The sequence below is a fragment of the Nomia melanderi genome, chromosome 9 (assembly GCF_051020985.1).
Source record: "Nomia melanderi isolate GNS246 chromosome 9, iyNomMela1, whole genome shotgun sequence".
NCBI classification, from domain to species: Eukaryota; Metazoa; Arthropoda; class Insecta; order Hymenoptera; family Halictidae; genus Nomia; species Nomia melanderi.
Genome location: NC_135007.1, coordinates 12,681,268 through 12,704,389, shown reverse-complemented (window position 1 = coordinate 12,704,389; position 23,122 = coordinate 12,681,268). Strand labels below are relative to the sequence as shown.

Below are 23,122 nucleotides of genomic sequence, written 5' to 3'. Positions count from 1 at the left end.
TTACCAAAGACGACTGAAGGCAGTCGGGAAGTTGGTATAGCGACGGTTGGGCGCTATTATAAAGCACTCTGTGCTCGCCGTGCAGTAATTCATCTGAGCCGAAGTGAACGTTTTAAACAAGCGAAAAACATTCTTTCACTTTTTTAAAATAGATAATCGCCCGGTGATTTGTTTGTCGATAGGCAGGAACACGAGTGAGGGGAGGTTGAACACGCGGCAAGCTTTTGCCCCTTCCGTTTGAAACTGGGAAACGTATTCGGACGGCTTCCCCTTCGGAGGAGGATTCAGTTACGTTGCATAGGTGAAAAACATGAAAAGCAATCAAACGTTTATTAAACGATGTAGCTGCACCGTGAAAACCGTACAGTCGGGAACGACAGCGTGACTCCTGAGACGAGGATTCCTCGAACGTTAGAATTTCCCTTTGTCGTTGGTTCCATGCTTCGCACGGAAAAAAACTTTGACCCCAGTTATGAATGAACCACTGCCGAGCGATAGTGGTGACTGCTAGCCACTTAGTGCCGTGCCGACGGAGTTGCCGTGTTTGTGTGTGCCTAGCCGACCACCTCTTGTACCTAATCGACTACATTCGTGCGTGCCAGGGAACATATTGTAAGATGTGATTTTGTCTCATGGCGAGGGAGCCTTCGTCGTGAGATCTACTGTGCTCTTCCCGTACGGAGCACTTCGTTCCGAGTATAGTACGGTCCGCGGGTTACGTAAATTCGTAAAAAAAGAACGGATATATCGGAAAACCGAACGACGTTACAGTAAAGTCCCGTGAAACGAGAAATAATAAAAGGAGAGGAGAGCGAGCGAAACGTGCGTAAAACGTCGAAATGAGGAAGGCAGCGTTTGATAAGTAAACCTTCATTTTGCTTCGTTTTAAGCGGAAAGATTCGCGAGGTAGACGAAATTAAGGGTGGGGGAGGGTAACCAAAAGTCGCGCCCTTTCTTTTCATTTCTTTTTCTGCGGGGTAGAGAGAAAACGAGATCTAACGGATTTCATTGAGTGTTGCGTTACTTCTTTGCTGCAGAAACGTAACTCGAATTAAACCCTGCTTAATTGTGAGCTGTAACGACTAAAACGGACAGTGATGTGATTTGTTTTCAGACACAGAGTAGAATACGATGATTTTAAAATAGCGAAGTTCGCTCGTCGATTCCTGTGCTCCCTAATCAAATCGGGAAACTGCTGTTTTTCTTTTCTCCCACGCGCTGAGAAACTGATTAACGTAATGGTTTTCTACCTTTCTACTAATCGTACATTACTTCGTCGAAGAAACGTAGAGTTGTTAACAGTAACAAATTTTCGAACTCTCTGCGACTGGTATTAACGATTTAAAGTGTCAGAGTAGTTTCGGATATTTCAATTTGTTTGCATATAATAGACATTGGATTTCGAGAAGGATACATTTAAATCTCCTTGAAACTGCGTTTTCTCTGGTATAATTGAAGATTCAGGGGAAATAAATCGTATTCTCGTTAAGTATTCACATATTTCATCAGTGGCAATTGTAAAATTCATGAAATTACGTTAGCCAACAATTCCCTAGAGAATCGAAAGAAAAACTGTTACAAGGATGAGAGTGTGCTTTTCGCGAATATTCTCGGAAGATCGTACTTTCGTTTAGCGATAGAGATCGCCGACAGGACCCGTCGTTACATCGAATCCCCAAAAAATAGAGCGCTGGTAATCCGCACCGAACGAAAATGTTCGAAGTGTTACTGCGTATTACGTTACATCAGATAAATTTAGCATTTCTTTTGCATAGAACCCGATTGTAACGCTGCCAATACCGCAACGCGGAATTAATTGGTGTTTGGAAGGGAACCAATTCCCTTCGATCTACACCGACTTGCCCCCATGTATCTGGTATCGATCGGATTTTTATCGAATTTCTTCTTCTATCTTTAGTTTCGCGAAACAACGCTCTGATACAATCAACGAAACCGTAACAATCAGCAACAGTGTCTAGAAAACGAACGGTACACAGTACAACCCCCAATAACGCGATTAACAAAATTATTGAAAGTTTACTGTAAAAGTGAGATTCATCGAAAGAAAGTAACACGAGCAACAAAAGAATTTAGACCGATATTAACCCTTTGCACTCGAAAGTTTCTCCCTAGAAATATTTAACGTTTTTTGACAAGATAAAGACGATATTCTTTGAAACTCAAAGAAATCACAACTACATTGAGAAACAAAGTTATTGTATTCTAATATTTCACGTATCGAGGCGTTATACAAAGTTTAACATTAAATATCAGATTTATAGTTTACGTCGAATCAAGTGATGACTGAAAGTCACCTCTCGAGTGTAAAAGGTTAAGAAAGAGAATTTAACGTGAAATCGGTATAACACGGAATCTTTTAATCGCGTTAGACGAGGTTTTGCTGTACTAAGACTCAAGAGTTCCATGTTTCACGATCAACAGCCAGTTCACCATTAATTACGCCGAATTAATTCATGGAATAATCGCACTTCGCACAGTAATCCGCTAATCGATCACGCAACAGGTAATATTAATTTGCTGGCATCGTCACATTTTCCGCACATTCGCTCTTTCTTCTCCCTTTCGCAAGCCGTGGATGCGTCACGGGTGCACTGTTCCCGATGGAATAACAATTAATTTTGAGAAAGTATGACACGCAGCATAACGCCACCTCCACTAACCAACAGTAATTATTATTATTCTTACTAATGACAAATCGATTTTCTTGATCTTATTCGTCGCGCAAGGTGGAAAGACAATTCGACGGCACATCGGCGCTTCGAATAACGTGATCCGTAATTCCGTTACTCGTGGCACGTTTCTTCGTCGATTTTTGTTTTGACCGCGCGATTTGCTATTTATTTTCCTGTATCGAACGCCGGATTGTACCGCGGGGACTAACGTTCACAGTTTTCGTTCCGACAGAGTTAGTAACGTGCAGAGAAACATTTCGACATACGAATCGTACGGTATTGCGTCCGGAAACTCGAAGGATGCTGAGTATCGGTACAACAGCGTGAATTATAGCAACGCGCAGGAGAAGAGCTTTCTGCAACGGAGCATTTCCGCGGATAATGTTGTAATACGTTCACGAGGTTTCAAACCCTCCGATAGACACGACCCCGTGAAGAGGAACTTCCTTGAGCATCTGACTACAAAGATATTACACTTCGACATGGTGAGCCTCCATTTTCCTGTTTCCTTTGTTTTCGAGAAACAATTCGAAAAATAATCACATTGAAGCTACCAGTTCTTAAAATTAACCCATTACAGATTCATTTTATAATCATCAGGAAGGTACTAATATCAATTTTATTAAAGAACTATAAACATTAGTATAAGTCAATGAGAATTTCGATAGATTCCTTGCGATTCATGCAAGAAAATTCACATTAATTTGACTACCCTGCCCTATGATTTTCTTCCCGACAGCGTTTATTATTCATAATCCATTAGGAAAACATTCTACGTTTACTCTGGATACAATTAATAACAGAAAGGTAATATTCAATTCAAACTTGAAAGAATCAAGTGACATTTATACGAATTAAATTCTATTCGAAATCTTCACCACGATATTGTAGAGCAAGGCGTTAACCCTCGATGTAAAAGGAAATCGGTTCATCGTGTATTACGAGGAATCTTTGTTCCATTGTTGTTCTCAAATGTTTAACTTCGTTTCGCAGGAGAGCAACAGCAGCACTCCGGTGAACCTGCAGAAACTGCTCACCCCCGCCTCGGACTCGGAGGGGATCGTGCAATCGAAGAACAGTGAGTTGGCAATCGAAAGATCGATGAGGATCTGTTTAACGGGAACATTATTTTTACGAGATGTTTACCGAACGCAGGGAAAATGTTTGCCTCCTCGTATTTTTATGCACCGACGCACCCGACGGTCGAGGACCAGGTGGAGCTCGCCCGGCGAATCTCGCACTCGTTGAGCGACGTGAAAAACATGAAAAGCAAAGGGCAATCGATGTACGTGAACAGGAAGAAACGATCCGTGAAATGGATACACGACGGTAACGGTACGTGCGCACAAGGAATCGGCGAAGGGAATTTACACGTTCGAGCCGAACGCGGCTCTAATGTCCTGTATAAGATTCTCGGAACTCGAACTGATCAATTCCAGAATTAGATGCCCGAAGTGTTCGCGTATTTCCTTCGAAACGCCGCCGCGAGGATAGAGGAAAATTTCTTGAAAGCATTGTTGCGGCGACTCTTGCCAACAAATTAGCTAAATGTTCATGTTGATCGACGAAGCTGATCAGTCTAGGGTTTCTGAAGTATTGCGTCGATGCAGAAGTTCGGGCGTTTTTCGTTTTTAGATTCAGTTTAGTGGCTCGTTCGCTGGCTAAACCGAAGCTAACAATAAGTAAAAGTCAAGAAAGAAGTATCCTTTGTATATATTATAACAGGAAACATGTTATTTGTTTCGAGGAAAAAGAGATTTTGTTAATCGCGTATAGAAGATGTCAGAATTTCTGTGTCAAATCAATATTTATATTGTTTGTTGAGTTGCATTAATGGTGTGAATTGATTAATTGTAGGTATGGAGGATATGGAAGAGCCATCAACCCCTGCCCATAGGGTAAGTTGTGAATCTGATTCTCAGTCTATCGTTGTTCGTTGAAGAAAAGTTTTCTTAAGAGCTTGATATTTACCAGACTATAAAGAAACGTGTGGTATATATAGATTTAATTAAAGTTTCGTATGTCAGTATCATTCCATCGATAAAATCGTTGCAAGACCCATTGAAGGAGTAAAGAAATCCTGTCTTCTTTTCCTCTATTTTTTAATGAATATTTATAGCAGCGTAGAATGCGATGCTTTTTTTGTACGCTGTACGACAGGCAACACTCATTCAGAAATGTCAAGCACTCAAGGGTTGCACATGCGCGCGGGTCGAGCACTGATCTCTAATCGAGATGATTGCTCTCTGCTAGAGATAAATTTGTTTTATGTGTACTCTGTAAAATATTACAGAGCCATCTGTATATTACAAATTACATAATAATCGTAGAGTTATCTATTTATTATATCTAAAAAATTGTGCATGCTCTGAACAAACAGATAATATTATTTATCGATGAAGAACCTGTTACGAACATTTTAGATGCAACTTAGCTGAACCAAAAGTGATTAGTTAATGAGTACAGGTTACCAATAATAATTTGATTTCTGTTTTGAATATTTTATTAGGATAAAATTCCATTGAAATGCATGATGAACCCGCATGGGAAAGTGTTGGATATACATGGCATCCAAGCCCTGGGCGAGGAAGTGAACATCGAACCGATGCCGAAAAACCCCGAGAAACTTTTTAATATCGTTCGTGACCTGAACACTCAGAAAGGCCGCGGTAAGAAATCGCATGTTCGTTTGCAACGCATCTGGCCGTACATAAGTTTCAAAAATTTTTATCGAATGAAAATATTGTTTGCCCATCTTTCGACTAATTGAAGATTAAACATGTGACCATTGTTATCAAAAAACAACTCACAATCGAAGATATAAATTCATCGAAGATATAAAATCTTTCCACTTGTTGATGAATAAAATCTGTGTCATCGTTCGGCCAATAGACGAGTGCCCTGCTGGAAGCGGACAACTAATAATTCACGCTTTATCATTTTTATCCTGTTAATTCCACTTTCTATAATTCATATTTTTTTTATACTTGATATGTAATCACTTACCTGTTTCGATAATTAGTTGCCCACAATGATCGCTAGAAATATTCATCGTTATTAATAACACGACTGCTAAACTGCAAATTCAATGCAGTTCAATGTAAGAATCATTAAATCATTATATTTCACTTGAATATAAAAGAAACTCGGTATCCCTGCTCCAAATTTCAAAAATAAATGAACAAAAACTCAGGTTTGCTTGCAAATCCTCAGCCTTGTCATATTTCAACATTATTTTTATCCCTCGAACCTTGCGCGTTCTCGATTCGAATTTCACTCGTAAGGTCAGTTTAAACCTAGTCGTGAACATCATTAAACATAAGAATAACTTATAGGTGCCGAGATATTTGCGAAGCGCAGGAAAAGGTCTGAGAAATGGGTGGTGGACACTGATCAACCGCAAACGCCCGGCACGCCAGGAATGCCGAAAACACCGATGTACCCGAGGAAACAGGTAATATGTCTTCGTCCGAACCCATAATCCACATCCAAGGAGTTTGTCGATAGTTTCGAAATAACGAGCGGTGCTGTAAAACGCTCGAGTCTTTGAAGCTACAAGGTTTAACCTTAAAAGCTGAGTCTCGAAGACTTGGAGTTCAATAAAGTCTTCGAAGCTTCAAGACTCAGCCTTGAAGCTTTGAAAGCTCGAACTGAGTCTTGAGAGTCCTCAACGCTCGAGTTTTCATTCTTGAAAGCAGTCGAAGACACGAGTCGTTGCCATATTAACACGGCATGGGACATGTCAAACTTGAAGTTCAATTTCCGAGACATTTCAAATTTACTAGGCTTTGTAGAGTTAATACAGCAGATAACAGGTAGCTGGAGTTTTGAAATTTAAAGACTCGAGCAGTTTCCAAAGCTGAAGACTCGAGCCTTAAGTACCCGAAGCTCTAAAAGCTTGAGTCGCGGCTACAGTTTCTAAGGTTCAACGCTCAAAGCTGACTCTTACAATATTAATAACGAATTTCCCATCTTGTTTAGGAAATGAACGGCAACTCGAAGTTCTCGTCCGCGCCGTTCTCGCCACTCGCGGCCGAGCCATTCGACGAGAAACCGTTTTACAACCCCTTTACCGTGGACTTGTCTCTGAACGATACAAATCCGCCCACAACAGGTATGTCGAGTGCAGCGTCCTTTATTCCTCGACACACAATTGGCACGCATCTCTGGCACTGTTTCACGTTATATAGCTGTTTATTTCTAATGTTTTCAAACAGTCACGCTGACAGGCTGACGAACACCAAGGATTTGCAAGCGGGACAGGCTTGATTTCATAGTTATTTTGAATCAGAGCTTATTCACTTGAATGTAATCCGGCTTTGTTTGCATCGTAGATCCGCTCGCCGTAACAATCTCATCGCTCGCTGATTAGAATAACACGAGACGGCTTAATCGTCGGATAAAAGTAACCGGTTGAAGGAAACTGGATCAATCGGTCGAGAACAATCGCGAAAACGACACACGTTTATCGGGATGCCGATCGATCCTCGGATCTACGTGCCGATGATCCGCGAGAGGTGCAACGACCTACCAAGGTTTCAATTGGCAGGCGCGATCGATGTTATTCAATCGACGTCGGACCGTTGCTTCGTTCTTTTATCTTCTATATATAAAATAAACACGACGACCCGAAACTTCGTTGCCAATCGAAATCTCCGTTCCGATTAAACGGGCTTAACTAGGAACGTTATTAATACCCGGTCTCACTTGAATCGGCTTATGAAAGTTTTCTCCGGTATCTTCGATTTCGTCCGATTTTTATCAGAGAAAAGAAGACTTAAAGGATTTTTCGAGGGGAATTCCAGATTATGATTATCTCCGCGAAAGTGCGAACGAATACTTGTCTCCTCTTTAACGATTGATCATTCATAAAACAGTCGTAGAAATGTGCAGTTTCTATTAACCGATTTCAATTACAGTCTTTCAATAACGAAATACTTCTATGACGCGTAACGGAAAGATTTCCACGCATCTCTGTTTATCCGTCTTTTCTAGCGGTTACGATAAGATGTATAAATCTAAATATAGATCTGCATCGAATAACGCGAAAGTAACAGCGCGCGGATACGTATTTGTAACATATTCGCGGAGTTCGCGAATGTCCCGCGAAAATTCCATTCGCGCCGCGTTCGTTATCAGGAGAGAGTAGACTTTTTTTTGTCGATTATCGAACATTGATAATCCGAAAGTAATCGCGACGCGCGTAGACGAACAGTGGCTTACGCCTCGATCATTATGCGTTTCAGACAGGAATCAATACCGGTGCAACGGTAAAGAGTGCAACCACTTAACCGAGGTGAAAAAGATTTATCTGCGGGAAGTGGCTGTCGGCACCGACAACGATTTCCCTCACGAGAAATATCGGTCGTCGGTCGTCGAGAAATCACGGCGGACCGCTTTGGAACCTAACAACGAGCGGTATAGCAATTACCACGCGCAGAGTAACAATTACGAGCCGCCGACTAACGCTAGCAGGCGTAATCATAACAAGGCTTCGCTGGCTAGATCGAGTTTCCCCAATAGATCCAGCGCGACTAACAAAGACGGCAAAAGCTACGCGAAAGAGCAACGCGTGACAGAACGCGTGCAGATCAATACCAGAGAAAAGATCGTGAACACACAACGGGAAACGGAGGAGACGCGCGTCGACAACGAAGGGAACGAGTACACGCCGGTGCCCGTGAAACAATTGATACAGGAATTCGAGAAAACTTGCAGGCCGGTTCTGCAGTACAAGCAGATCAGTCCTAAGGTTATCCCGATCGTCCAGCACTGCTCTCTAGATAATGACATAGCGCGGTTCTTCGAGACCCGCAATTCAGTCAAGTACAACGCCGAGGAGGAGCACAGGAGGTGAGACGGAACGGAATTTTCAAACCCGAAACGGAACTCGACACGAACCCTCCCTTCCTTCCTCTCGCATTCAAGTTTGTTCAGAAGAATCGAAGAGAATCGGTTCAGAACTTCAACAAACGTGTATGATTATCGTTAGATAAGGATTCGAAACTTTTATTTCCTTTATCGTATCTTTTCGCATATAGACCACCCGATATAAGAAGCTAGCAAAGTTAGGATATAAACCTTTGGACAGTAGTGATCGAAGATAAGATTGCAGTATCGTTGTTTCTGCTAATGAAGTAGGTAGCTAAAGCGTACGAAGCTTCCGGAATCTTTGGACCTTAAAAGAACAGTATCCTCTTTAGAGTTACAGTTTTTTGATGTTTTAACAGTCGTCTTAGTCGGCGAATGTTAGAAGCCCCCAGATCACCTGTCAATCCTCAAACACCGACAGTCTGACAGAAACTTCTCTCCGTAAAGCTCCCAACAGGTTCCAAACACAAACCGGCATTCTACAACTTGTCTCAACACCACCCGCGCGTTCCCACGAATGCCCACTGTGAATCAGAAGAATCCTTGACCACCGATCCCACCAAGCTCACCGAAAATCACACGGGAAGCCGTATCATTCCGAATTGATTGCCATGCAGAGCGAGCGGTCAGCAAGCGTACGAGGACGCCATGAAGCTCCAGGATCACCGCAACAACGGTTACGTGTCCACCGACGACACCGAGTACACCAGCGATGAGTCCGATTCGCAAACGAACGAGTACGGCAGCGAGGAGATCGTTTATCGCGAGAAATCGGAGTCGTCGAGCGCGATGAACGGCGAGCAGGAGTACTCGTCGATGTACCACGAAGAGTACACGAACCGGCGCCGCTCGGTTACGTCCCAGGAGGTCGAGGACTTCTGCGGCAACGTCGCCGACGATAAATACGTGAACACAGAGACTGACGTGCCAGTGGAAGCGAAATCGCTGTTGCTCTCGATGATAGCCTCCCAAGAGGACATCCTGCAGACCATTAAACACTTGCGTAACACGCCGGTTCTGGACAATTTGTTGCACGGCGTCGCCTCGCCGGACTTTAAGTTGAATGATGCTTGCGATGAGGACGTAGGCAAGTTGCTCAGCATGCGCTTCCGTTTGCTTGGCTTTGCTCCCTGAACACTTTCCTTTTCCTTTCTTCTTACAGGTGACTCCCCGTCTTGGGCTGCTCGACTTCACGCTAGAACTACCGGTTATTTACTTCTTTTCAATCTCATTTGGAAATTAGAAGAGTGCACTGAGATTTCGGTGGATTGTACTTTAGTAAAAGAAGGAATCAATGGTGGTTCTAGCGTTACGAACGAATTGCGCCAGTACTCTGATCATTGTAGAAGGATGTTGATTCAAGCACGTGGAAATTTGAAGAGAAAGAATGGACTTTTGGTTCTTAGAAATTAGAACTTCGGTCGGAGGAAGTTTGATGAATGTTGTCTATTAAAATGTTTCTGGAGTACTGGCGAAGTTCGATCGTTTACTTGGAGATTCCCTTGTGTTTTGTTCGAATAACGAAGATATGTATTTTCGTAGGTTTACAATGTTGAGTAAAGGGAAGCCGAGATCTATGAACGAAAGTAACGAGCACGTTGTCGCGTTCGCAGGTAAGAAGCTGTACGAGAACAACGGTTACTCAGGACCGAAGCTGGGCAGCGTGTGCAACCTGGCGAATTACAACACCGCGCCACGTGGCTGGGACCAGTCTCTCACGTACTATCGACCGATCAAGTTCGAGAAACCGCAGGAGATCGTCTATTCCGACTTTTAGGCGTAGGGTACATTGTTAAATCGACTTGGGCACTTGGGTATGTTACCGACAGTGTAAATAATTTTCTTTGCCACTTCTCGGTTATTCGTGTCATTTGAAATCGTGTATCCATTACAGAAGAAACACGTGTCGCAAAATGTCGTTGAACAGTTGGAAATTGCGACCGTGTTTGTAGGGTAAACAGAGAATCTTTTTAGTGAACAAAGCGACGCGGTCTCGCGCCTGTCTCTTCGATCGTGTCGCAGATGGTTTTGGATTTACTTTTTCCCCCTCGCCTGCCCGTTCTGTTCATATTTCCCACCTTCAACGATCGTCCACGTCGAACAGCAAGAATTCACTCGGAGATCATGAAATCGTTGAAGTCCCACATTGAGGGCCACGCATCGCATACATAATATATCCGCAAATGTTGAAGCTTCGTTTTGTTTGGTGTACCTACCTCTCTCATTCTGAACATGTTGATTTTTATTTATGCCGCTGACAGTGTTATTGCATTTTACTTTATAAAGTATTAATATTATATTATTATATGAATAAATGTTGTTTTCATAACGTCTGCAGCGTTTCCTCTTTTTTTTCTTTCCGATGTCTACAACGTCAAACGTTCCTAAACGCAACGGAAGTCCGACCGATCGACGTTCACGCGAATCTCGATAATTACGGTGTTATTGTTCGTACGGCGACTATTGAACTCTTCGGAAATTCTTTTATATTCCCTTGTTTTCTTTATTTTGATAAAAGTGTAAATACTATCGACCGGTCTCGCTGTTTTGCCAGCGCGTTTGTTGGTATGCGGTCACACCGATCGTGCTATCTTTTTCTCTTCGACGCAATCGCAGTGACGCCTACGTGGAAAGGCGGTATAAGTAGAGATCCACAGGATGATTGTATCATTAGTTGGTGGTCGACTGCAACCACCGCCGGCCAGCTATGTCACGACTCGAATTCTTCCTTACGTTGCTGCTACTTCCGCTGCTCTTCTCTCACGGGGAAGCGGCTAGCATACGGGAGAGAGCAACCGCCAAGAAATGCGGCTACGAGGTAAGCGAATGAACTATTGCATTGATGCGAAAATTTTCATGTCTTTATGGAGCAAGTAAAAGTATCACTGGATTCATTTTTCTCTTTGAGATCGCAATATCTTTACGATGATGGGATAAATAAGTTTATAGAAAGATAGGAGATGGTAATAGTAACCAATGTAAATTATATAATAGATTAAGTCAATAAAAATATTTGAGAAACTTTTCTTTTTATTTCTTATAAGACAACGTGAAGACTTTTGCGTCAAACCAATAATTAAAGCCGGTTAATTTGATACGATACTTCATTTACTTTTTATCCTTCGGAACTTTTAAGTACTGCAAAAGAAACTATTTGTTGGTTTTTGGTTATTTGAATAATTAATCTATTCGTTTGCATACAAATAAATAAATCACAAACCGCACTTGACCATTTGTTAATTTATTGTTGATACCGAGTACTTTACTCGATCAAATACTTGAATCTAAATTGTTTTTTAAACGGTTTTAATAACAAAGAAATCAATTGATTGGAGATAAGTATATCTAATTAAGTATTTATTGACCCCTTGATTGTATCGTTGATAAATCAATTCTTTAAGAAAATATATCACGTTACTTTAAAATTCTTAAGAAGAGGCTTCATTTTCTAGGTAAAGAAATTAAAACCGTTTCTTCGCCGGATATTTTTTACACTATTTCTCTAATAAATCATTCTCCACGTGATTAATTCGCATTTTATTACAGGCATGCCCGGTGACAGATCCGAAAAAGTTAAATATTCATCTAGTAGCTCACACGCATGACGATGTCGGCTGGTTGAAGACTGTAGACCAATATTATTTCGGAAGTATGAGCAATAATATTCTATATAATATTATATAATGTCATTTTTATATTAATCTAACTCGTTGACTGTCGTCAGAATTTTGAGTGTTTTATTGATACCTATTTTATAAAGTCAAAGATAAGCGGTATTAAAAATAACTATTAACGATGTGATATAACAGTCCTTGTATTAAACTGTCTAATTATATTATCTAACAATTTTTATGTTACTAAATATATTTAATCGATATTAGTCTTCTTATTGTAATCGTTTCCAAGCAATTCCAAAGCTGCGGCCACCATTATGGCAGTCAACGCGTTAGAATAAAGATAATCGTCACACGAAACGCTGAATTTAATCCTTTCGTTTCTTCTTCTTTAAGGTCGACCACGAATACAAAAAGCGGGCGTGCAATATATTCTGGACAGCGCTATCGAAGCGTTGCTGACGAATCCGGAAAGAAAGTAATCACGAAACTTTAATTACAATGCTTGAACTGGGTCGCACAATTGAAGAATTCACTGTAATCATTTTATTCGCGTCGTATCAGGTTCATGTACGTGGAGACCGCGTTCCTATGGAAGTGGTGGCTGCGTCAAAACAACGAGACCCAGCAAAATGTGAGAAACCTCATAAACGAGGGCCGATTGGAAATAATCGGCGGCGGATGGAGCATGAACGACGAGGCAGTCACCCATTATCATTCTCTCATCGACCAGTACTCTTGGGGTTTCAGGTAAGTTCAAAAACCGAGATTAAATATCAAAAATTTTTTAATATACGTAAGAACACGAGGAAAACTCGAATCCTGAATCATGTACAGAAGATTTCTTGAAATATTAAAAACGTTCCCTATAGGGAGTTAAATTATACGTGGAACTCTTAATTGTTGAAACCGAAGAAAAGATTAGATTAATAAACTTTAGAAGTTACAGATTATTTAGATTATAAAGATTAGATATACTAATAAACCTAGGTAGATTAGTGTCTCGTTATGTAAATCGTTAAATGCCAAAGTCCAATGTCACCGATATGACAATGTTCGTTCTCTAAGGATTTAGAGGTTTAATTTGAGTTTTTTTTAATTATTATTCCATGCTGTCACTATTTACTTCGCGAAATTTCTAGACGACTGAAAGACGTTTTCGGAAGCTGCGCGAGGCCGCACATAGGATGGCAAATAGATCCTTTCGGTCACTCCAGGGAGCAAGCGTCGCTTTTCGCGCAATTGGGATTCGACGGCATGTTCTTTGGTCGTCTTGATTACCAAGACAAGGCGAAGAGGCTCAAAGACAAAACTATGGAATTCATCTGGAAGGGCAGTCCAAGTTTAGGTAAAGATTGAAAGAAAAAAGGAAAGAAAATATGACATAAATCCAAAAATTCTTTGCTTCCGAAATATAAACTATTCTTGTTTAACATTCGGCTGAAGGTTCCATCTATATTGAATCTAATTTATGCAGAAGTGTCTTCATGAAAGAAGGAACTTTTCAATTAAGATGACCTTTACATTTCGTTTTTCTTACAGGAGCAGATGCAGACTTGTTTACAGTTGCATTGTACAATAATTATTCACCGCCACCTGGATTCTGTTTCGACGTTTTATGCAACGACGAACCGATAAACGATGACCCTAAGAGTCCGGATTACAACGTCGATGAAAGGGTAAGCGGTGTGCAGAGTTACTATCGATGACAATATGCGAGGTTCGCTTTAGGAACAGATCGAAAATTGAAGAGTGTCTAAAAATATTCCATTTCACTTTGCTTTCGAATCACTGTGCACGGTAAACAGCTTCGAAGATAGCGGTCCCCACTTATAATGATCTTCCACGAGCATCTATATCTCAACATCGAAATCAAAGTTCAATGGAATCGCGAGCCTCTTATCTTTCGCACTATCCAGTTTCATTGTTTGTCTCCTAAAGTAGCTAATACGTATTAATGGCATCTCACACGGTTCAAGGTACTTTTGAATCATATTTCGATGCATTATACATTCACGATAAAACTCATGATAATGCACGAGGAATGACTCAAAGGTTACAAGAGCATTCGTTGACCTTATGCTTCCTTCATTTCCAAATTCTCGATTAGCTGAAAGCCAACTGAAAATTACTAATTGCTACAAATACTTCTCGACTTTCAATCTATTGTATTAACAATAATTTCGCTGGAGAACTTATATTCCTTCGATCGATCGATTCGAAACTGTAATTCTATGTATGCACGGGTCACCGTTAACTGATAGAATGTACCTGCTGTGAAACAGGTGAATAACTTTATGCAATACGTGGTTCAACAAGCCGAAGTGTACCGCACGAATAACGTTATACTAACGATGGGCGGAGATTTCACTTATCAACAAGCGGAAATGTACTTCGTTAATCTGGACAAGTTAATAAGGTACTAACTTTAACGGACGTAGAAATTAGTTGATTCGTTTCGTGGAGGAACTATTGTCGCGTATTGAGTATAGGGATCAAAGGAAGGAAAAGGTCTCGGAAATCCTAATAACCCGCTCGAATCTTTTGGTAAGTAAAGCTCACGCTTCGCTATTGATAGGTCGAAAAGCTTTTGGAGTACGCTCGTCGCCAGGCTTCGTCCTACAGGAGCAATAACGTTATTTTCACGATGGGCGAGGATTTCAATTACCAACACGCAGAGATGTGGTTCACTAACTTAGACAGGCTCATCAGGTAACGCGTATCAGTGGATCCACCGTTTCAACCCTTTGCGGTCGTAATAATTTTATATAAATCAAGTACAACTCGTTTTCGAATTTTAGACAAATTCAATAGTAGATCTTCATTTTACGTACATAATTTTAATAGTAAATATTTTAATTGTTTCATCTTATATGACCAGAACGGTGACAGAGTTCTATAGGGTATAGTTTGTCTAACGACCGCAAAGGGTTAACAATAGGGATCAATGATTTCGTGTCGAGATCAGAACGAAATGTAATCTGATTAAGCATTAGTCAAAATAATATAACGATTGATTCGATAGTTATCGTCAATATAATCGAGATTCAAGTGATTGCAATGAGTTTTGATTAATAATTGTAGAACAATTTGTTAATATGTAGTCGGATTACGTTTTGTTCAGTTCTGGCTAGTTTAAGTGTGTTTTGTGATCGTACTATCTTATGTTTGAGTGTTTGTTAGAATGTTTGATGTTTTTTGTAACTTCGACATTTGTTTGTTTATATTCGATAGATACGTAAGGGAACGAAACAGTTCCGAAGTGAATATATTCTACTCGACACCCTCGTGCTACCTGAAAGCAGTGCACGACGCGAATCTGCAATGGCCGACCAAAACCGATGACTTCTTCCCGTACGCCAGCGATCCTCATTCTTATTGGACTGGCTATTTCTCGTCCAGACCGGCGATCAAATTCTACGAACGAATGGGCAACAATCTTTTACAAGTAAAGATCACGAACTTCAATTTTCCGACGGAACTAATTTTGAATATTTTTGTATTAACGCGCGCGTGTCTTTGGTTGCGATAAGTAGAAACGGTGAACAGTGGACACACACGTTTTCGGTGCATATTCAATTTCCTTTAAGAGATAAAAGTTTCGAGTTCTGTAGAGGTAACAATTTCAATTCTAAATTAGAAAAATATCTTTTTCCTACAAGACTGTAAACTCTTATTCTTCTAAGGAATTTTTATTTCTTTGAAATTCATAGTTCTTTCTGCGAACAAGACGCGTAAAATGATTGTAATGTTAAACGAATAATTGAAGACACATGATTGATCGAAAGATATTTCGCGTAACTTTAGATTAGTAAACAATTAACCGTGCTGGCTGGTTTGACGAATCGTCATGAAGAATTAGATTATTTCCGAGAAGCAATGGGTATAATGCAACACCACGACGCTGTAACTGGAACCGAGAAACAATTAGTTGCTGAAGATTACGCCCGTATATTGTACAACGGTATGGCGAATGGCGCGAATATCAATTCTGCGGCAATAAGGTAATGTAATGTCCGTAACACATTGTAAACATCATTTACATAGACAATTTATTGAAATTTTCTTCTATTATTTTTCTGTTACACAGACAGTTAATGAACCAGGCATCTCCAAACAAATCGCGAACAGCGGCAGAAATGTACTCTTGTATGCAGTTGAACGTCAGTTCTTGTCCATACACTGAGGACAAAGACTCGATACTCACCATTTACAATCCTTTAAGTTACCCGATCGACACACCTGTTCGGATTCCTATTGAAGAAGACACCACTTACAAAGTTGTGAATCTTGTAGGTATGTATCATAATTGTGTTTTAAACAGTAGGTTTACGAGTCGAGCAAGGACAGTCCCTTTTGAATGAAAAATTGTACTTCAGATACAACTCTTGTTACATCCCAGTTTCGTTAGACGATCTTAACTCTCTTAGTTTGTTGGATAATCTAAGAGAACTATCGTTTGTTTCAAGATTCGAGCGAGGTTGTTTCGCAAGTCGTTCCTATCCATAAACCAGTGCAAAATATACCGGGACGAATAAGTAAAGCGAAGAACGAGCTGGTGTTTATCGCTAAAGTACCAGCTATGGGTCATAAATCCTACAAAGTCGTGAAAGGGATAGGGTCCACGCGTCAACAGACGTACGGTGATGTACCGCGTCTTATTGGTAACGAGGTAATTACTTAGATAATTTTTATAACTCTTTGGTTTACCATCTCATGCATGGTGGGGCATTTTCTAATTCTTCGAAAATTTGAAATTACACATAATATACAGTTTAATATTTTTTGCTTTAAAAGCATGTCCCATAAAGAGTTAATTAACATTGGACTAAGCGAACTGCTTATTGAGTTTTCATAATTCTTCATCACTTTAATCCGCAAGAAGACAAATGGCTCACACGGTAATTGAAATGTACTTTCAGTTTTATAACATATACATTGACCAGAGCGGTCAGGTCGTCGTAAACTGGACCCAGCCGAAGAATATGAATTTCGTTCAGTCGTTCCATTACTATGAAGGTATGGAGGGCAATAATGAGGAATCTCGGAATAGGTCCTCGGGCGCGTACATCTTCAGACCTAAACAAATTTCTGCCAAAAATTTCGGGAAGCCTGCAGAATGGACAGTTCACATAGGTAACATGTGTAAAAATATTATTTCAGAAGATCATAATTACCGTGAGGAGTGTACGTATTTACCATTGCATTTGTTGTCGTTACAGGTCCAGTGGTAGAAGAACTTCACCAGACCATTAACGATTGGGTTAGCCAAGTAATTCGAGTCTATAGGGGCAAAGAATACGTTGAGTTTGATTGGCTGGTTGGACCAATACCTGTTCAGTAAGTTCTTAGTTGATAGACATAGAAGAACATTAAGAAAAATATACTGAAGAAGCTCGACTTATGTATTCTCTTATTTACATATAAACTATATACTTATATAAAATGTTTAATTTCAGAGACAAAATTGGCAAAGAAATCGTCACCAAGTATTCTAGCAGCTTGAAGACTGCAAAAGAGTTTTACACTGACAGCAACGGTCGCGAAATGTTGAAACGGAAGAGGGATTACCGTCCAACGTGGAAGTTACAATTAGAAGAAGAAGTAGCCGGCAACTATTACCCGGTCACTTCTAAAATATCTTTGGTCGATAAGAAGAAATCCTTCAGGCTTAGCGCTCTGACAGACAGGGCCCAAGGTGGTACCAGCATGCAGGATGGAGAGATCGAATTAATGGTAAAATTACCTGGAAAAAAAGAAAATAAATTATGTAATATTTAACTGAATTTGGTCTAACGCAGATTCACAGAAGACTTCTGAAGGATGATGCGTTTGGTGTTGGCGAAGCTCTCAATGAAACCGCGTTTGGTGAAGGTTTAGTGGTCAGAGGATCGCATTACTTAATTGGAGGTAGTATAAAGAATTTGGACGAATACATGTTGAAAGAGAAATCTTTGCAACTGGAAACATTGCTCCGTCCATGGACCCTCGTGACGCCAATCGCAGAGAATGCTACGGTCGAGGAGCTCGTGCCTCTTCCAGAAGTGAGTACATTTCTCGTTGATATCAAACTTTAGAATTCTGAAATAAGAAACAGCAACATTTGTATATAATCTTAAGAAATCTACAGCAGCTTGATTTTTTGTTTCTTTTCAGGCATCTGGTCTGGCCAAAGCTTTGCCACGAAATGTACATATTTTAACTTTAGAGCCCTGGACCTACAATATTATTTTACTGAGATTAGAACACATTTTCGAAGTCGGTGAATCCGAGACTCTGTCTCAACCTGTGGAAGTTAATCTTCGGGTTTGTTCTTCTTAACAAATATTTATTTTATTTACCGTTTTACACCCTGTCTGTCTTTACTATTTTTATTATGTATTCAATCCATTATTATCGTTACCTTCTTTTTTATTAGGACGTATTCACGAATTACAATATAGTTACCGTCGAGGAGACGTCGTTAGGTGCTAATCAATGGAAAGCAGACATGAACCGTCTGAAATGGCAAGCCGAGACGAACGATGTGCTTCAATCAAGAGACGCCACATCCAATACAGTTCAAGTTGAAGACGATGCTATAAATATTACTTTGAAGCCAATGGAGATAAGGACATTCCTGATTACGATGCTACCGCGCAAACTTTAGTTTAACAAATTTTCACGAATCCATTTTCTTATAAAATGGATGATTGAATTCGAGAACAGCTTTGGAGAGAACTATTGTAGATAAAAAATTATGTATGAGAAAATATCACAGAAATAAAGGAGGCCAAGGACTTTTTAAGACGGTTTTAAAACCTATGTTAAATACACATATACCACTTCCCATAAATTTCTTTTGTATCGTATAAACGACAGTCGACCTCCTATCGTTAAGTAATAACAATTTATGACTTCTTCTATTTGCATGAAGTTGAACACTCGATAAAAAATACTGTTCACACGTGAGCAATTGATTGTCAATCTCGTTGACAGCCTGCAAAATCTCTAACCTTTGAAAATGTGAAATTCCCATTCTAAAATTCCTATGTTTCATTAATTTCTCGCGATGACATTTCAGGATAATAAATGTTTTATTTCGTCGACGCGAAGACAAATCAAAGAAGCCGTACTCAACAGCCTGCGATTAATTCCTCGTCAAAGTAAATGTTTTATATCAGAATAACAAACATTTCATAATTGAACGAATATCGCAGACAAGAAGTATCTTCTTTCATTCAAGACGTTAAAGAGTATCGAATAATTAATGAAATTAATAAAAAAAAATAAATCAATTCCGATTAATGCATTTCTTAATTATCTCGTGGTAGATGACATCAGAAGAAGACGCATGGGCTCAGACACGAATCACGGTAACACCAGAAGACGATGCGACAATCAGAGAGATCGCGAAGTCAACGGTTTTGTCCTCAGCACCGGATATACCCTTAATTCTTGACGACAAAATCATATACAGGCGATCTTTCAGTCGTATTCAGTTCCCGGAGGCTAAAGAATTGAAGGACTCAACTACGGAGCTCAAGAGACTGGACATTTTGGAGCCATTCATACCGAAACAGGACGCAGGAAATCAAACGTACTTGCAAGGAACACGGATCGTTCGTATCTCCGCCGAATACAAGGATGAAGCTACGCAAACAGTGTATATGACCTCACCATGTCCACCTCTAACATATTTCAAGGATATCCTGAGTACGTGATCTCCTAATTATTCAGGGAACGTTGCGAATTATGTGTGTCAATGTCTAGTGCCTCCAAAAAAGGAATGGGTGCTACAAAGTTTATTTTTTAGCGAAAATTGATATTTCTATCATGGTGGTTCTCTGCTTTGTCTCTGACTTTAAATATTCGAAGTTAAGAGTCTACTTAGAATCCAGAAAAAAGTAGACTGAATAAAAGTGGAAGTGTATGAAACTTGGATTAGAGGCACTTGATATTCGTTACTTAAATATTAATACTGATAATGTTATTTAAACGTTGAAAATTAGGTTTACATTTCAAGACGTTAATAATGTTGCGCTTTAATGAAAATAATGAATTTAGCGTCGATGGATGAAGTTCCGATGCCGACACAGAAGAGCAGCGCAGCGACGGGTACTATAATTAGCTTTCCCCCCGATGCATTGCAGAACACTGTAACGCAACAACTGTCCACGAACATCCCGGAGAAAGAACTTGAAGAATTCGTATCCGACTTTAGCAATGAGGAAAATGCTAGTTCGGAGATTCTCGATATTTTGCACTTCTTGTTGGCGCGAGCGTTTTGGATAATTGATCCGTCTAGCCAGAAAAAAGGAGAGACAACCGAGAAAGAAACCCAAACGTCCGTCAAGTTCAATTATCAAACAAACACGCTTGTCAACGACAGCGAAACGCAAACGGAATTGACTTGCGAGCCGAAAAAATCGAACACGATGCTTCTGTCGAATTACTGGGAAACTAAGAATATAATTGCAAACTGCTTAGAGGACTGTCTGTGCAAGGGAATCGAAAATAAAATATTCGTGGACGAAATAATTAACGAGATCATCGATAAATGCATCAAAAGAATTAAATACCCTATGAAAGATCAGACTATGCAAACTATAGTTACATACAGGGCGCACGGAGAAAGAGAGGAAGACATATTGCGGAAGCTGAGGCGCGGTATTGTTGTAGATCCCATGGAGGCATCGATTGTAGTAGTTCCTTTGATGAATGATTTATTGCAAACTGTTTCTGACACCGTATCGAAAAATGCACCAATGATAGCCAAGTATATTGTAGAGATTGTACTGCGGAGAACGATGACCATAGTCGCTAAACTTATGGAGCTTCAAAGGGAAACACAACGTTAGTGGCATTTTCTGTGGCATTAATATTGACCGGCAGTACTATACAAACTTTTATAATTAATTTTATTACGCAGCAAAGCCGATAGACCACAGGTTGGCGCAAAGAAGAAAAAAGATCCTTGATTCAATGCTGCAAAAAGAAACGGAAACTGTTTACACTCAGACAAACATAGGCGGAGTTTCCGAAATTCAGAAAGTGAAGGATAAGGAGGTCGTGTGCTCCATTTGTCGAAGACCATCTGTTTGTCAGTGGTGTGCAGACAGCGAAGGAGATGTTTCTCGGGAAGACACGAAAATTCTTCGTACAGAAGACATACTGCTTGCGTACAAACCCTGTTACATTATTACGACAACTTCGGAGAAGGAGAAGAGTCTGCAATTGTCTTATCAACCAGTGAAGAAGATCCATCAACCATTAAAGCCTTCTGTAAACATTTCAGATGACTCTACCCACGAGTCTGGAGAAACGATCAACGTATTTCCAGAAGCTGAAATTATGCCACAAGGTAAATATTGGCTTGAGGCAATAAATATTTCTTAGAGGATATTTATGTAATTGGTACATTACAGAATCCATTAATGAATGGTCGTACGTTCTTGATACCACCTTAATGAAACCGTTGTCGATAGGAGGTAAAGTTTTAATTCAGCATAGCCATATCATGCTTGTAATGGAGCGATATGAGTAATACTTGTTACCTGCAATGATGTCGCTGTATAAGGAACGTTATATTAACATTTTACAGAGACCATCAGCACTTCAAGTCGGACAATAAATTCTTCAGACAAAATGAATTCATGCATTACTTCAAAAGTCGTACCTAGGGAAACCGCAAACGCTTTGGAAATACTAAAAAATACATTCTGCAATCAAGAAACTTGCATAACATCTTCGCGTAAAAATTTTGGTGATTGTTATTTACCTAGGAGAAGGATAGCTACATGTATAAAGTCAACATGTGAAGCGTGTTTAAATAGAAGCAGCAGTACTAATCGAATATATACATTAGATACTTGTAGCATAGAGCAAGCTTGTAAACCTCCTTCAAAATTGCATTTACCTATGGCAAGTATTTGCAAAAGAGGTACTTCTTCACAGATTTACATGAAATCGTACGACAACAGCTTTAAAGTTATTCCTGTAAACCTCTCACAGATTTCTAACACTCAGAAAGTATTAAAGTAAATTATATTTGCTTCTTAACATTTAATAACAAAGAAAAAACAAATGCATGTACATATTACGTGTCATACGTTGTGTATTTATAAATACATATCACAATGTAAACATGACTTTAACTATTTAATTCAAAGTTGCGATTTATAAAGAGTTTATAAATAAAATAACATTTATGTAGTAGCAAAAGATAAGTGCGGTTACTGCACTTTATGAGTTCAAATCACACACGTTCTTACAGTAGTAATGGTAAGAAATTAACATTGCATTCATTTATTAAGCGATCTGCAGTGTAATGTCACTATTGCAGACATGTAAGCCGCGTCACAACATTTTTGTGCGTCGTCTTCATACGCACACAATTCAAAGGCGTTGCAAGTAATTTATTGGCAGTGCTAAGACATTGACGTCAAGCCACCGTGACCTACATTGATTCTATTTAAATGTACGATGTGTGATTTGGCACAAAACCAAGAAATGTAGTTGAGAGTATTTATCATACCATTACATGTTATCACTATTAAATATTGTAATAAATAATGCAGACAGTTTTAAGTGTTGTACAAAGAAATTTACTAACAAAATGCTAAAGTACTGGAATTATTCATTTCGACCAATACTCCTTTTGTTATTCATACTTATCTAATATATATTCAAAACCAAATTAAATACAAGTATTATTATCTAAATTTAATATTTCTATCGTTAATTGAAAGTAGTTTTTCGGTTTAAATGACTTATAATCACTCTCTTTCTAGAAAAGTTAATTGACCATCAAAATTAATGATAATGATACTTTAATCTTTGATGCAATTGTCGATTCACAAATGCTTAGTTATTATACACTCTAAAATATAATAGAGACATATGAGTGTATTCATTATTATATTTAAGAAAATGTATATTTCTTATTATTGCATTTTATTTATC

At 39.5% G+C, this 23,122-nt stretch overlaps 3 protein-coding genes and 1 long non-coding RNA gene across 13 annotated transcripts; 3 read left to right on the top strand and 1 right to left on the bottom strand.

The window, feature by feature from the left end:
* Positions 1 to 4: 4 nt before the first annotated feature.
* LOC116427254 (uncharacterized) lies at positions 5 to 10,897 on the top strand. 9 transcript variants are annotated; one of them, XM_076370522.1, is made up of 12 exons: positions 5 to 287; positions 2,926 to 3,178; positions 3,687 to 3,771; positions 3,849 to 4,028; positions 4,551 to 4,591; positions 5,203 to 5,362; positions 6,029 to 6,147; positions 6,675 to 6,807; positions 7,940 to 8,546; positions 9,182 to 9,651; positions 10,178 to 10,378; positions 10,459 to 10,897. In XM_076370522.1, the coding sequence occupies exons 2-11, from the start codon at positions 3,176 to 3,178 to the stop codon at positions 10,339 to 10,341; spliced, it is 1,962 nt and encodes a 653-aa protein (XP_076226637.1). In that variant the 5' UTR covers positions 5 to 287; positions 2,926 to 3,175; the 3' UTR covers positions 10,342 to 10,378; positions 10,459 to 10,897. The 9 variants fall into 9 exon arrangements, with proteins under 9 accessions (XP_076226637.1, XP_076226632.1, XP_076226634.1 ...); XM_076370517.1 differs by having other exon boundaries at positions 5 to 301; XM_076370519.1 differs by lacking the exon at positions 5 to 287 and adding an exon at positions 308 to 612.
* Positions 10,898 to 11,213: 316 nt separating this feature from the next.
* Positions 11,214 to 18,965, top strand: LManII (Lysosomal alpha-mannosidase II). Of its 2 annotated transcripts, none has more exons than XM_031977317.2 (17): positions 11,214 to 11,382; positions 12,111 to 12,213; positions 12,575 to 12,656; positions 12,743 to 12,928; positions 13,321 to 13,526; positions 13,721 to 13,857; positions 14,757 to 14,890; positions 15,413 to 15,626; positions 15,986 to 16,182; positions 16,269 to 16,474; positions 16,648 to 16,850; positions 17,101 to 17,314; positions 17,401 to 17,518; positions 17,638 to 17,914; positions 17,980 to 18,222; positions 18,335 to 18,484; positions 18,597 to 18,965. In XM_031977317.2, the coding sequence occupies exons 1-17, from the start codon at positions 11,272 to 11,274 to the stop codon at positions 18,825 to 18,827; spliced, it is 3,012 nt and encodes a 1,003-aa protein (XP_031833177.1). In that variant the 5' UTR covers positions 11,214 to 11,271; the 3' UTR covers positions 18,828 to 18,965. The 2 variants fall into 2 exon arrangements, with proteins under 2 accessions (XP_031833177.1, XP_031833178.1); XM_031977318.2 differs by lacking the exon at positions 14,757 to 14,890 and adding an exon at positions 14,464 to 14,597.
* On the bottom strand, positions 17,158 to 22,100 carry LOC143174858 (uncharacterized). The gene is made up of 3 exons (XR_012999316.1): positions 22,077 to 22,100; positions 17,378 to 18,259; positions 17,158 to 17,290 (listed from the first exon to the last, which is right to left on the bottom strand). It is a non-coding gene; the product is annotated as an uncharacterized LOC143174858 (long non-coding RNA).
* Positions 19,106 to 23,111, top strand: LOC116427226 (uncharacterized). Its single transcript, XM_031977324.2, has 5 exons — positions 19,106 to 19,873; positions 20,225 to 21,013; positions 21,090 to 21,521; positions 21,586 to 21,648; positions 21,762 to 23,111. Exons 1-5 carry the CDS (start codon positions 19,492 to 19,494, stop codon positions 22,199 to 22,201), a joined length of 2,106 nt encoding a protein of 701 aa, XP_031833184.2. The 5' UTR covers positions 19,106 to 19,491; the 3' UTR covers positions 22,202 to 23,111.
* Positions 23,112 to 23,122: the final 11 nt, after the last annotated feature.

Bases quoted from the DNA above. Each gene is read 5' to 3' on its own strand.
- LOC116427254 (XM_031977379.2), top strand. From the start codon at position 840: ATGAGGAAGGCAGCGTTTGATAA. The intron at 6,148-6,674 runs GTAATATGTCTT...CATCTTGTTTAG, and splicing joins CGATGTACCCGAGGAAACAG to GAAATGAACGGCAACTCGAA. The intron at 6,808-7,939 runs GTATGTCGAGTG...TATGCGTTTCAG, and splicing joins TACAAATCCGCCCACAACAG to ACAGGAATCAATACCGGTGC.
- LManII (XM_031977317.2), top strand. From the start codon at position 11,272: ATGTCACGACTCGAATTCTTCCTTACGTTGCTGCTACTTCCGCTGCTC. The intron at 12,214-12,574 runs GTATGAGCAATA...TTCTTCTTTAAG, and splicing joins AGACCAATATTATTTCGGAA to GTCGACCACGAATACAAAAA. The intron at 17,915-17,979 runs GTAAAATTACCT...GGTCTAACGCAG, and splicing joins ATGGAGAGATCGAATTAATG to ATTCACAGAAGACTTCTGAA.
- LOC116427226 (XM_031977324.2), top strand. From the start codon at position 19,492: ATGACATCAGAAGAAGACGCATGGGCTCAGACACGAATCACGGTAACA. The intron at 21,014-21,089 runs GTTAGTGGCATT...TTTATTACGCAG, and splicing joins GCTTCAAAGGGAAACACAAC to CAAAGCCGATAGACCACAGG. The intron at 21,649-21,761 runs GTAAAGTTTTAA...AACATTTTACAG, and splicing joins GAAACCGTTGTCGATAGGAG to AGACCATCAGCACTTCAAGT.